This window comes from Dipodomys merriami, unplaced genomic scaffold (assembly GCF_024711535.1).
Source record: "Dipodomys merriami isolate MVZ:Mamm:240054 unplaced genomic scaffold, mDipMer1.0.p SCAF_21, whole genome shotgun sequence".
Classification (NCBI taxonomy): domain Eukaryota; kingdom Metazoa; phylum Chordata; class Mammalia; order Rodentia; family Heteromyidae; genus Dipodomys; species Dipodomys merriami.
Genome location: NW_027203493.1, coordinates 22,971,652 through 22,985,659, shown reverse-complemented (window position 1 = coordinate 22,985,659; position 14,008 = coordinate 22,971,652). Strand labels below are relative to the sequence as shown.

The following is a 14,008-nucleotide window of genomic DNA, read 5'->3' as shown; positions in this document are numbered from 1 at the left end:
CTGGAATTTAAACTCATAGGATGCCCACTTTCGAGAAGACACTAAGTTCTTAAGTAATTCAATACTGAGAAGCAACTTAAACACAACAGAATATTTCTAAATCACAAAATTTCAGGACCATTCCTCAGCTAGGGAAAGGCTATTTTTTATTTGTTTTAATTTTATTTTATTGTAAAGATGCTGTACAGAGGGGTTACAGTTACATGAGTAAGGAAATGAGTATATTACTTGTCGATCAATGTTACCCCTTTCCTTGATGTTGTCCCAGTATCCCTCCGCTCCCTGACCCCCACCTCCCTCACCCGAAGTTGTAAAGTTCCTTTCCAACTATCCTGTGGGTATGATTGTTGCAATGGGTCATCCTGCGCCCTTGTTTCAGCATTTTGTTATTCCCCTTTCACTCCCTAAATTAGACAAATGTATATACAAGATGAGGGTACCAAAATCAAGTACAGTGACAATAAGAGATATGTCATAGGGGAAAGAACATACAAAGGAAACAACAACAATCAAAAAAAATCACATGGTACATTTAAAACAATAACAATAAAGACAGACCTCTTGTGTCCATATCTTGGGGTTCATTTCACTTAGCATCATCTTATATGGTCATGTGTACATGGCTTTTGAGCTTTTCATCTCATATGATAAAATTATCCTATATGAATACTAATTATTGCAAATAACGGAAACCTTGGGAACTAAATTTTTTTGGGGGGACTGGGTTACTTCACTTAATATGATTTTTTTTCCAAGTCTTTCCATTTCCTAACAAATGGAGCAGTGTCATTCTTTCTAATGGAGGCATAGAATTCCATGATGTGTGTGTGTGTGTGTGTGTGTGTGTGTGTGTGTGTATCCCACATTTTCTTGATCCATTCATCTACTGAGGGGCATCTGAGTTGGTTCCATCTTAACTATGGTGAATAATGCTGTGATAAACATAGTTGTGATGGTAGCATTAGTATGGTGTTGTTTCTGATCATATGGGTAAATGCCCAAAAGTGGGATTGCTGTGTCATAGGGGAGCTCTATGTGGAGTCTTTTGAGGAACCACCATACTGCTTTCCAAAGTGGTTGAACAAGTATACACTTCCACCAACAATGCAGTAAGGTTCCCTTCTGTCCACATCCCCTTCAGCATCTGTTGTTTATTAGAGTTCTTGATTATAGCTATTCTAACTGGGGTGAATCTCAATGTTGTTTTGATTTGCATTTCTTTTATGGCTAGAGAAGTTGAACATTTCTCATGTGTCTATTGCCCATTCTTATTTCCTCTTCAGAGAAGTCTCTCTTTAAATCTTTAACCCAGTTATTATTGGGGCAGTTGTTTCTTTGATGATTTGTTGTTGGGGGATTTAATTTTTTGAGTTCTAAGTATATTTTAGATATGAGTCCTTTGTCTGTGTATGGCTACTGAAGATCTTCTTCCAGACTGTGGGTTTTCTATTGATCTTACTAGCTATGGGGAAAGACTGTTGTTACTTTTTCTTTTTCTTTTTCTTTTCTTTTCTTTTCCTTTTTTTTTTTTTTTTTTGTCGGTCGTGGAGCTTGAACTCTGGGCCTGACCGTGGGGCTTGAACTTGGGCCTGGGAGCTGTCCCTGAGCTCTTTTTCTTAAGACTAGCACTCTACCACTTTGAGCCACAGTGATACTTTTGGTTTTCTGGTGGTTACTTGAAATAAGAGTCTCAGGGATTTTGCTGGCGTGGCTGGCTTTGAACCAAGATCCTCAGATCTCTGTCTTCTGAATAGCTAGGATTACAGGTATGAAACACTAGCACTCAGCTTGTTACTTCTTTTTTAAGATGGATAAATAGTGTCACATCAGCAGATCCATTGCAGGCAACTCTTCTTCCTTGTAGTATAGGAGAACATGATCACTTATGTTTGGCCTTCTCACGTTTATAAACTCAAGTGAGTTGATACATCTGCATTTTGGGATGGGAACTAGAATCTTAGATCTCTTCAAATATTATCTAGAGCTCAGGTTTTCTTTTTCTTTTATTTTTATTTATTTTATTTATTTATTTTTGTCTGTCATGAGGTCTGAACGCTGTCGCTCAGCTCTTCAGCTCAAGGCTAGCACTCTACCACTTGAGCCACAGTGCCATTTCTGGCTTTTTCTGCTTATTTGGTGCTAAGGAGTTGAACCCAGGGCCTCATGCATGCAAGGCAAGCACTCTACCACCAAGTCACCTTTCCAGCCAGTTTTTCTTTTTATGTAGAACACAATTTTATTCAGGTATCTCAGAGCATAGCCCAGAAAATATTGGTTTATAAGCAGTGAAAAGCTCAGAGCCAATCACAAAGAGCCACAGAGGAGTTTAAGTACTTTTATAGATGGAGATGGGAAAAGAAATCATAAACATGGATGCTTCTTTATCTGATACTAAGGAGCTTCTTAATTCATAGCAAAGAATTTCTGTAAATAGTTATATTTTTATCAGGTCTGAGATAAAGCGAGGGTCTACTATCTCTTGTTAAGGCTTTTCAAATTTGCTTTTGAGACCCTTAGACATGTACAATGTTTTAAAGTTGAGATTTGATGCTTTTTAAAAATGTTGAAACACTGAATAGCTTCACTTCCCAGGAATACCGAAAGTAATTCAATGGTAGTTGGTATTTCTGTTTTCCTAATGACACATAAAATATTCACTGGAAGCTGGAGTAAGAGCTGACAAGTCCTTGGTCTGTCTTATCACACAGGTTGATCCAGAACTGGTGGTCAAGACATAAAATCAAGCGAGGAATACAAGATGCTTCCATCCCTCAGTGGGAAAATGACTGGAATCTGCAGCCTATGAACATTCATGGACTGATGGATGAGTACTTAGAAATGGGTAAAGATCTGATAGTCTGCAAAACTAACTGGCCGATTTGATGTTGTCTATTTACTTCACATAGGCTTTTCTTCAAGAAAGAAACTCATCTACGCACACCCTGAACACTAAAACCCATCTGTAACGTCACTCAAAAGAGCCAGAGCCCACATGTTTACTTCAAAAGGAGTTATAGTATTTGCACAAACTGAACATTCTTCTTATGATGGAACACCTACCATTTGACAATATGTTGATGAAATGAAGTAAAGCTGAATACTTTTATAAAGAAGGATAATATCCTGCTCACATGGAGTAATATTTCCCAATGAAATTTTTGTTAAATCAAGCTGTTTCAGATATATATATGATTCTTGAAGCAGCTGGATTTAATAAAAATTTCATTGAGAAAAATGTTTATACACACATATATCTATACTCCTAGCTACTAAAGAGGCTGAGATCTGAAGGATCTAGGTACAGAAGCAGTCTGAGCAGAAAAGTCCACAAAACACTATCTCCAAGATTAAGCAGCAAAATGCTGTCTGCAGGTTTGGCTCGAGTAATATAGCACCAGCTAATCAAGCAAGCTGAGCAAGCTGGAGGCCCTGAGTTCAAACCCTGGTACTGACAAGATGAGGAGAGAAGAGAAGAAAGGAGGGGGAGGAGAGGGAAGGAAAGACAGGGGAAAAGAAAAAAGATTCTCATGATTACTATTAGAATTATGGATTGATTACTGATAACTACCAGAATTACTGATCCATTTTTCTTATGTATAAAAAAGACAAGATGTCTGTAGTTACTTTGAGTCCCTTTGCAGGCCCTAACTTCCCGGTCTTACCCCTTTTTTTTCTCTATCTCTCTCTCCTTTTCCTACTCTTCAGTTCACCCCATGCTATTTCCCATCTTCACCCTTTCCATTTTCTTTCTCTCTTTCTTTTGCTTCATGTTATATGGAAGCAAATAGCACGTAGATTTACTCCATTAGATCTGATTTTTAATATTCTTATTATATAATTTTTAGTATTTTCTAGCCATGTATTCTTTTGCAAATCTGCTCAACACTTTTGAGCTTATGCTTCCTCATCTACAAAATTAGATAAGCATATTTATTATCTCTGCAAAGAATTAGAGGCAATCTCTGTAAACTTCTCCCTTTTGGGACAGTAAATACATGATGTTATTAACTCACCAGTGTTCTCCTTTTACAGTTTTGCAGTTTGGTTTTACCACGATCTTTGTTGCGGCTTTTCCTCTGGCCCCTCTTTTGGCTTTGTTAAACAATATCATCGAAATAAGACTAGATGCATATAAATTTGTAACCCAGTGGCGAAGGCCTCTGCCAGCCCGAGCAACTGACATAGGTAAGATTGAAAAGCTAAATGTTATTTTATGTGAGGACAGTGCTCGTACCCTTTTTGCCTTCCAGCCTTCTGCCATGTGAGTCACAATGGCTACTACCTGCAGAGCATGCTAGAAGCAAGGAATGTGACTCCCACTACCCAGGGAACCTGAGACTGCCTTGATCTTGGATGTCTCAAGCCTCTGGATTGGTGAAAAATGTATCTCTGTTCTTTACAAATTATTCAGTTTTGGGTTGTTGCTGTAGCAACCCAAATGGACGAAGATGACATGACTGGATCTTAGCACCAAAGGATTTCTATTGTGGGGCTGCTTATTAACTATATCTGATTTAACAGTTACAGTTAAGAAAGGAATACAATGAATTCTAAGTTTAGAGTCTTTTCCTATTAAACATGCTATTTCATAAGCTCATGTGTAATTAAAAGAATTCAAGAATATTTTCAACGCCAGTAAGTATAGTTCTGACTCATTCTTTCTGATTGCTGCAAAGAATTCTATGAAGTGCTGGAACTTTTCCAGATCAGCACTCTAGATATAGTTAGATGACTTCAGTCTCTAACAACACCGAGGTGAGCATCTTTGAGCATAGATTATTTCCTGACTGGAACACCTTTCCATACATCAGGTACATTTACATTTTTTATTCAAAGTTAAAAATACGTTTTCTGGAAATTTTGTGCCAGTTTGCTCTCCTTTGAAGTGTAGGAGTGTGAATTTTCCCAGTTTTTGGCACAATAAGGATTTCTAAAAATGGTTTTCTTGAAATTTGAAGTGGGAAAAAAATCACCATTTTATAATTTATTTGGACTTTTATTACTATGAGGCTATAAATACTTGTATTTTTCCTTTTCTGTGTATGCACTTTGGTTATTATGTGCAATTTGGTGATCACTGTCTCCAACAACAATTTTTTTCACTCAGTGTTTTTATTTTTGTGTCTTTATTGCTTCTGTGTGATATTCTGCTATTATTTATTTGTCCCCTGTTGGCATTTTATGATTTTATTTAAATTGTTAATCTGTATTGAATTTGATATTTATCAAATTGAATCAGTTTCATTCAAATGCTTCATTTCCCCCAAACTATCTAATAAGTAATATATATATATATATATATATATATATATATATACACACACACATACACACACATATATATATGGGATGTATTTGAATGTCTCTATTATTGTCTGCTAAATTTTACATAAACTTAGCTATATTTAGCCGGGTGTTGGTGGCTCACGCCTGTAATCCTAGCTACTCAGGAGGCTGAGATCTGAGGATCACAGTTCAAAGCCAGCCCGGGTAGGAGAGACCGTGAGACTCCTATCTCCAATAAACCACCAGAAAACCGGAAGTGCCGCTGTAGCTCAAGTGGTAGAGCGCTCGCCTTGAGCTGAAGAGCTGAGGGACAGTGCCCAGGCCGAGAGTTCAAGCCCCATGACTGACAAAAAAAAAAAAAAACTTAGCTATATTTCTCTAGTTCATTTGTCTCATTAATCTACCTACTGTGTATACTAGTTAACTTACATGTAGTTTTATTATAGAAAGTCCAAGTGTATTTTAATGCAATTCTTCATTATTCTTTTTCTAGTTTAGAATATGTATAGTATCTATATGGTATTAAATAAAATATTAGCTAAACATATAAAAACATATATATATATATGTGTGTAGCTAATACTTAATAGTTTACTTTTTAATTTTACTCACACACATATTCCAAACCTCCAAAATGACTTTTTTTTGTGAAGTAAGCCAGGCCCAAAGAAACATAGGTCCCATGGTTATAATAATAAATGTATATTATTTAATTTTTTAATAAAATTATTAAAAAATTGAAAACACAAGACAGTGAAGAAAGTTCTCCTGCTATCCAGTTACCTTAGCACATTTGAATATTTTTCCCAGACATTTTTATTAAAATTTTAAAATCTAAGTTTAATCCCACTTGAAATACCAGTTTTGATTATAATCAATAGTATATTGAATCTTCATATAACTGTGAAGCTTTTGTGTGTGTCTATATAATACAAGCTTGACATTCTAATAGGGAGAAAATATCAACTAATACCTTATTACTTAATACCAAACTGGGTTATTGTTTTTATATTTTACTTTAAAAATATTTGAAAAAAAATTTCAAAAGAAAATTAAGAGTAAATGTAGATATTTCTCAGCATATACAACCATGAAGCGCTTAAAGATTTTTATTGCTTTTATTGTCTCAATTAATTCTTTCAGGCTTTGAAATATCTAAGACACTTGTTCATGTCTCATTATTACAGATCTAAACCCAGGCCTGAAAGAATTTAACTTTTCAAACATTTTAGATGCTTCTACCTTCCACTTGTAGAAAAAAGTATATAAACAGATACAATGTCTGGAGCTAGATATAGTACTTAAAAAGCAAATAAAGGACAGACTTGTGGCTTTGACAGGAGCAAGATTGATGTGATGGTTCTCATAATTTTCTATTTTTTCCTGGGGTTTAAACTCAGGGCCTCACTTGCTTGCTTATTTTTCTTCTCAAAGCTGGCCCTCTACTACCTGACCATACCTCTACTTCTAGCTTGTTGCTGGTTAATTAGAGATAATTGTCTCATGGACTTTTCTGCCTGGGATGTCTTTGAACCCATATCTTCAGATCTCAGCCTCCTGAGTAGCTAGGATTATAGAAACCAGCCACCTATATCCAGCTCATATTGTTCGTTTTTATGCATTATAGTTAAACTTTCTCCCCACCAGGTATCTGGCTTGGAATTCTGGAAGGAATCGGTATTTTGGCAGTGATCACCAATGCTTTCGTAATTGCTATTACATCTGACTACATCCCACGTTTTGTCTATGAATACAAATATGGCCCCTGTGCTAATCATTCAGGACAGAATGAAAAGTAAGGTTGAAATTTACACATTTTCCTCATTGGTTTTATGGGTGTCATTAAAATGAGAGTTTTTGTTCTGTGACCATTAAAAGCAACATTTAAGATCATTGCATTTACTTTCTGTTTATTAGATATCAGGTAGGTTAATAAAAATGTGTTTGTACAGCAAATGATTTTAGAATCTCTCATGCTAATATCAAAATGCTATAAGTCAGGTTCTAGAACTGCAAGAGACTTCAGGTTTTATCCAATACAATCTTCTCACTGTATAGATGGAATGTGAAGCTCACACAGGTGGACATAGTTAATAGTTGGAGAAAATTCAAAACAAGAAAAGACTGCAACCTATGATTTCCCAAATTAATGCACTGCCTGGGGGGTGGGGGTGGGTTGAGGTCTAGCATGTTAAAATTCATACTTTATGTTAATGTTTATCAGCCTCTGAGTTATTGATATTTTAAAGCATGTGGTTCTTTTGAAGAAGAATATGGGTTCTTTTGCAGCATGCCCAAATTCTACTTAGTACATCTCCATAACACATCATATTCCCCAAGCTGTAACAACCAAAAATTATCTCCACTTGTCACGTAGTCTAAAACCATTTCTTTAGTTAGTGCATGTTTTTCCAGATCTTTTTTATTGAAAGGCATAAGTGAGTACTCAAGAGGGCACTAGATCTTGAGAACACAACAGAACTAGAGTCCCATAAGAAAGCATTGTAGCTGGAGATCAGTAGAAGAGTGAATAGTGACAGAAGAATCATGATATGAGAAACTCCTCCTCCCTCCAAGAGCTTTGGGCATGTGGCTGAGCAGGACACAGGTCATGTGTCCCAATGGGATGAACCTTGGTTTAAAATGAGATGAGCTCTGAATTCAGCTGATAAGTTGATGCTTTCTCAGAACACTGCAACACCTTTGAACGCAAACATCCCAATATTTCAATGAGAGATAGTAATGATAAAGGGATTGTTTTATTTTACATGCTGCAGATCTTAAGGCATTTTCAATCAGCCATCTTAAGATTTAGATTTAATTCTTCCTTTGTCTAAAATTTACACCATTCAGTTGACTTGGTTGGTTCATGACAGAAAGTATCACTTCCTTATGACTAAGAAATGATATCTAAGATAAAGTTTTCTGAAATGTAATATACCACATGAACATGGTTGCTCCAAAATTAATAGTGAACGAAACAAAAGTCCACCTTTTCCCTTAATTCAAATTGGTTTATAAGCAGATTTTAAGAAATTGAAATATATAGTAGGCTTGTGTAATGGCCCTCTCAGACATTATTTCCTAGTAGCTTTATTGCCACCTAGTGGTAGGTAAAGATGAGATTGGCTAAATAACTACCTTTCAGAATCTGGCTTGCACATGGACAGCATCTGAGTCCTCCAATATTCAAGGACTAGAGATGAAGGGTAATCTCAAGGAAAGAGGTGGAGGACTTTTAATTGACTGACACCACACATTCAGAGGGATATTCTGTTATTTCAGTGCATCTAGCAGTTCAACTGGGGTAGATTCATTCAGATTAGAAATTTTCAGAGCAAGATGACAGAAAAACAAGATGGTGGTGAAGAGAGAAATAGCAGCAGAGAAATTGTAAAAATGATAACTTGTGTGGTCTAGAGCGGACATGGATGACACTTAGAATAATATTTCAAAGAAGTTAACTAATGAGAAAGGCAAGAGAGGAACTATAGGGAGAGAAAGGCAAGGCAAAGTCTCAAGTATCATTACCTATTTGGTAAGAGTTAGGGATGGAACAAAATAGCAGATGTTCTAGTGTATAGTTAGAATGCAAGAAATAATGACATTTAGAAGATTCCATCACAGCTAATGAAGAACTCGTAGTAGAAATTTATACGATCTCTGAATCACACAATCCTTTTCTTTTTGTCTCTTTCAGTTGTTTAAAGGGTTATGTCAACAACAGCCTATCTTTCTTTAACCTGAGTGAGCTTGGTATGGGAAAATCTGGTTATTGCAGGTATTTATTTTTAACTTACAGTGTCTTTCCTTTGATTTCAGCATTGCATTTTTTCCCTACTGCGTGTAAATGAACCCAATAAAACTTTCAGGCCTCTACCTTTTGTTCTATTTTTCATTCTGAGTTCTCATGGATTTCAGGTACCGAGACTATAGAGGCCCACCTTGGAGTTCCAAACCCTACGAGTTTACCTTACAATACTGGCACATCCTTGCTGCTCGACTGGCCTTCATTATTGTGTTTGAGGTTAGTCATAAACTCAGGAGAAAATTACTCTGAGTGAATGTGTTTCCAGTTCCTACTATCAGTTACCTCTTTGAAATCAGGTTCATGCTGACTTCCAAGAAAAGTCTGAATAAAAGCATCAGATTCAATGTCATCATGATAACAAGTTCCTAAGAACAAGAGCTGAATAATGTATTAATGGATGCTAGTGGCTATTTATGTCAGAAGATATGTGCAAATGAAACTACTGCACAGTTGAACTGACAATGCTTGAGGCTCCTAGTTATGAGCTTCCCAGTAGCCAAGCCCAAAAAGGAAAGGATGATAATCATAATTAGATGAAAGGATCCATATCTAGTAAATAAGATAGAAACCTGAATTCCTGAACAAACAGCTTTGACCATAATTTGCATTTTTATAGGCTTCAGGCACACTCTTGGGTCATTTTACAAATTACATATTTAAATGGTCAGAGAAGAATCTCCTGATCATTTTACATTGTAGAATATAACCTGCTTCACTATGATCCACTTTGCAATACAGTCAAAAGCCCAAACAAAATACCTTGTATTCTTCTCCATACAAAGAGATGATTGTCTACTGAAATCCCTACGCCTTCTTGCACAGATTGCACCAAGTTATCAGTATCACATTGTTCTTACTCCTTTCTGAGAAATTAAAAGACCTACTCTTTATAGAAAACAACAATAAAGATTCACTGATAGGACAGGGAGCAATAATTGTTACATCTTGCCAAGTGTTCTTTAATCCCTTCACAAATGTGCAGTCATTTAACCCTTACACCAAACTTTAAGAGGTCTTATTCTTATCAGCATTCTCCAAATAAGCAATAGAGTGTATAGTAGTTGCTAAAGGTTAGCTACTGAGTGCCAGAAAAATTCAGGTCAAGCAGTCTCATTCTACATCAGTATTTAATCTTATGCTTGCTGGCTTTTGAGTTTTGCTTCTCCATTTAAAAAAGGAATACTTTCATGAATTTATTTTTAAAATGTAAGTGTGTAAGTGTAGAAGAATGATATCAAAGGCATAAAATACCTAACAGAAGTCATGGTAATGTTTAAATTTTTAATAGAGATTCTGAAAAATTAATATGTTGGGGATTGAGGTCTAACCTCAGCATCACAGGTATAGTTTGTATGGTTTGTATGTGTCATAATCTATTGGGCATCAGTGTTTACTAGATATGATCTTATTTATGTCTATGACAGTGTATTATAATAGTATTGCCTATGTAAGGCTTTTACAGGCATGGATTTAAGATTATGCTGTTATTTATAGGGTAAAATAGTAAGCAGTTCTCTGCTACTTTCTGATGCTAATGTAATAGAAGAGAGCAGTAGTATTCCTAACATATTTTTTGCAAATATTAATGCTGTAAACTAAGTTCTGATGCTCTATTTCAGACAAATGCAACAGTGTTCGTGATTATTTTGTTTTGTAACTGGCTTTTCAGAATCTTTGAAATGTATACTTTCTACTCTTACGTTTGCAGCACCTTGTTTTTGGGATTAAGTCATTCATCGCATACTTGATTCCAGATGTGCCTAAAGGCCTTCATGAACGAATACGACGAGAGAAGTACTTAGTCCAAGAAATGATGTATGAAGCTGAATTAGAGCATTTACAACAACAACGGAGAAAAAGTGGTCAGCCTGTTCACCACGAATGGCCTTAGTTCCTACCTGTTGCCCAGTAGAGGTGGCACAATTAGTGTAAAGCCATGACTATAACTTGAAATGTAGATGTTATCTAGGAAGGTCTATTCAACAAACCATATATTTAATACTGCTTGGAAATGTATCACATCAGTCTTGGGAATTTGGAATGTTTACACATTAATGGAAGAAAAAAAAAGTGATTCATGATTAAAAACAGGGATAGACTGACATTGTAGGAAGCCAGGATCCAATTCTCAGAGCAGGCCTTCAGGGAGCAGAGCTGTTTAGAGATCTCCCCTTCTGTCCATTGCAATGTAATGGAAAGAGTGGTGGTAAGGTCGCTGAAGACAGATTTCCACGTAAATGGCCACAGCTCAGGCATGCCTTGGAGTATTATGTGGTCTTCACTTACCTACTAATCCGATTTTGGAAATTTCGTTGTCCTTGAGGTGATCATAAGAAATGACTTAATTCAATTATTGCCTTTGAACCAGAATGCCATATCCCTTCAGCTTACAGGTTGGCAGAAATTGCCTTGACTCTTGTTGAAAATGTGGACCAATGTCACAGAATTTATGCTGCTGCTTTACATCAACTATGCAGTTTGATGAGTTGCACATCATCTTTTATAGTCAAACCCAAAACCTAAGGTTCAAAAACAAAGCAAAACAAAACAAAGCCCACCGCATATTGAAAATAATATCCTCTTGCTTTGGCTACATTCAAGCCTGTTAATCAATGACACAGCCAGTTGCATTGCACATTTTTATACTAACTGCTATTAGAATACTTAGAAAATATGAATGGCTATTCTTATATCATTTAAAACACAGCCAATCCTTATTTTATTGCTGAAGGTTATTTTATAGGATATTTCATTACAAACCACACATAATTTTACCTGTACATATGTTGATTTTCCTTATATATCCACAACTTGACGTTAGGTAGTGCATTCCAGTTTATGCAGCTCTGAGACCAATTACACAGCATGTTCTTGAATCTTGTCCATTCTGGAAACCCAAAGCCAGATGTTTCAGCAGCACTTGTCCTTTTCTACAATGTGCACTCTTAATTATTACTCAGTGAAAAATATGCATGTCTAGACATCTATATTGTTCGTATAAACGAATTTTACTTTTTCATCACTGACAAAACGTTTCCACTTATTACTTCTTTGACAAATTGACGTGGCTTACTTTTGAAAACTCTTGAGAAACAACGTCAAATTTGATTTCATATGGAATTTTTCTTTCATAAATTTTATCTTATATGGCATTTCCCTGTCAACTCTGTCTGTTCACAGACTGCTAGAACAGGAATGATAGGGCACCCAACTACAGGAAGTCCAGAGGAGGCATAAGCCAGCGGGGAGGGAGAGAAAGACAGGAATATATGTAAAAATCAAGACATTTTCCTTGTTAGAGGAGGATAGCTAAGTATTCCCCTTCTAGGAACAGTGTGGGAAATCACACACACATACTTTTATATAATTATTATAATTGTGATTATTTTCTCAATTCATTTTTTTCCAATTATGCCGAGCACAGTTATTTCGCCAATTTAAAAGACCAGATTAGGAGCAATAGAAATTAAGTTATGGTACATGGTAGTATATTTTATTAGGGAAATTACATTTTCACTTACTACAAAACTATTTTTTATAACTTTAACACTTAAACTGTTTGGTTGACTTTAACTTCATTTACTCCTGAGTAAAGCTAATAAATAATGGTTGTTTCATAAGTTTGTCAAGAATATTAACTTCCCTACCAGTCCCTGTGATTCTGAGTGAAAGAGTCTGCAGCTCAGTGATAGAGCACTTGTCTAGCATTCACGAGGCCCTGGGTTCAATCCTCAAAACAAAGTAAGGAAGGAGATTCTCTCAGAAATCCTTGCTGCAGCAGATTCTTCTATTTCTATTATACTACAAGACCACTAACTCTTCGAGGAAATGTCAAACTCCTCTTTTTCTGTAGCACTCCATTTCCTTTTATTTGCTAATTAAATGTATACCTATACCTAAGTATAAATATTCTCTATGTTGACCTAGTATATATTTTTACAAATGAAGGAAATAAAACAGAGATTTGTCTTACAGTACAGCAAAAAAAACCCTATATTTTTTGTCTTTGAGAGTTCTTCTCTTTCCAATTTTTTACAGCTCCATCATGTTTAAATCATATTCATTGATATGCAAAGAAAGATATTTTAATGAGAATTGTAATTGGCTAGTGCAGAAAATGGCTTCCCTAAATTTTAAAGTGATGTGCAAAGTAGATGAAAAAAATCTATTGAAGTCTTTGTGTAACTGTAATAAAACCTAGCTCTGCCTTCATTTATAGTGACAACAAAATACCCACAGTCCCTCACAGGATGTTAGTTTTAGATGACTCTGCTTTAGTCAAGAGAAATGTTTTTTATCTTCTTTTTCATATAAATGTTATCTTTCAAAGTTTGTAGCATACACTATTCTCAGGAATTCTGTACTACATGAATGCTGCTTATATATTTTCATATTCTATCTTGTCTTTTTAAGCAAATACTAATCATTATGTGCATGCAGTCTGCCTTGACAAGTTGCCCAGGGCTTGAAGAGATTTCACAGTTCAATGTGTGGAAAATCACTCTAGATTATAGCTGAAATACTCTGTAACTGTGTGAGTCTGTGTATGCACGTTTAGATAAAATGCTGCTGAGTGACTGCATGTTGACATGCAACTTCTGAATGCTGCACTTCCTTCCAAAGTGACTCTTAGTACAATCTGTTGTACAATGGAATGAATACAATTTTTTCACTCAATAAATTATCATTTGCTTTGGTATTTCACTTTTTTTACTATAATTGGTATGTTAAATGTAATTCTGTTGGTTTTCATGAATACAAAATTGACACTTGTTGGATATGTAAAGGGAAGGGAGGATTACTCATTCAATAGTACTCCAAAGTAATAGATTCTGATTCATTCAGAAACTTATCCTATTCTTATACAGCTTGGCTAGTTTCTGATAAGATTATCACTATTTTTGCCATGTT

The 14,008-nt window shown here is 35.6% G+C and overlaps 1 protein-coding gene across 1 annotated transcript in view; it reads left to right on the top strand.

Annotated features, from left to right (window-relative positions):
- Ano3 (anoctamin 3) overlaps positions 1-13,760 on the top strand; it is a 203,189-nt gene extending 189,429 nt beyond the window's left edge. Inside the window, exons 22-27 of the mRNA XM_070032709.1 lie at positions 2,709-2,842; positions 4,033-4,185; positions 6,934-7,081; positions 8,987-9,067; positions 9,208-9,313; positions 10,806-13,760. Coding sequence (XP_069888810.1) covers positions 2,709-2,842; positions 4,033-4,185; positions 6,934-7,081; positions 8,987-9,067; positions 9,208-9,313; positions 10,806-10,988 — 805 coding nt within the window. The 3' untranslated portion in view covers positions 10,989-13,760. The remainder of the gene's footprint in view (positions 1-2,708; positions 2,843-4,032; positions 4,186-6,933; positions 7,082-8,986; positions 9,068-9,207; positions 9,314-10,805) is intronic.
- The last annotated feature ends 248 nt before the right edge of the window (positions 13,761-14,008 follow it).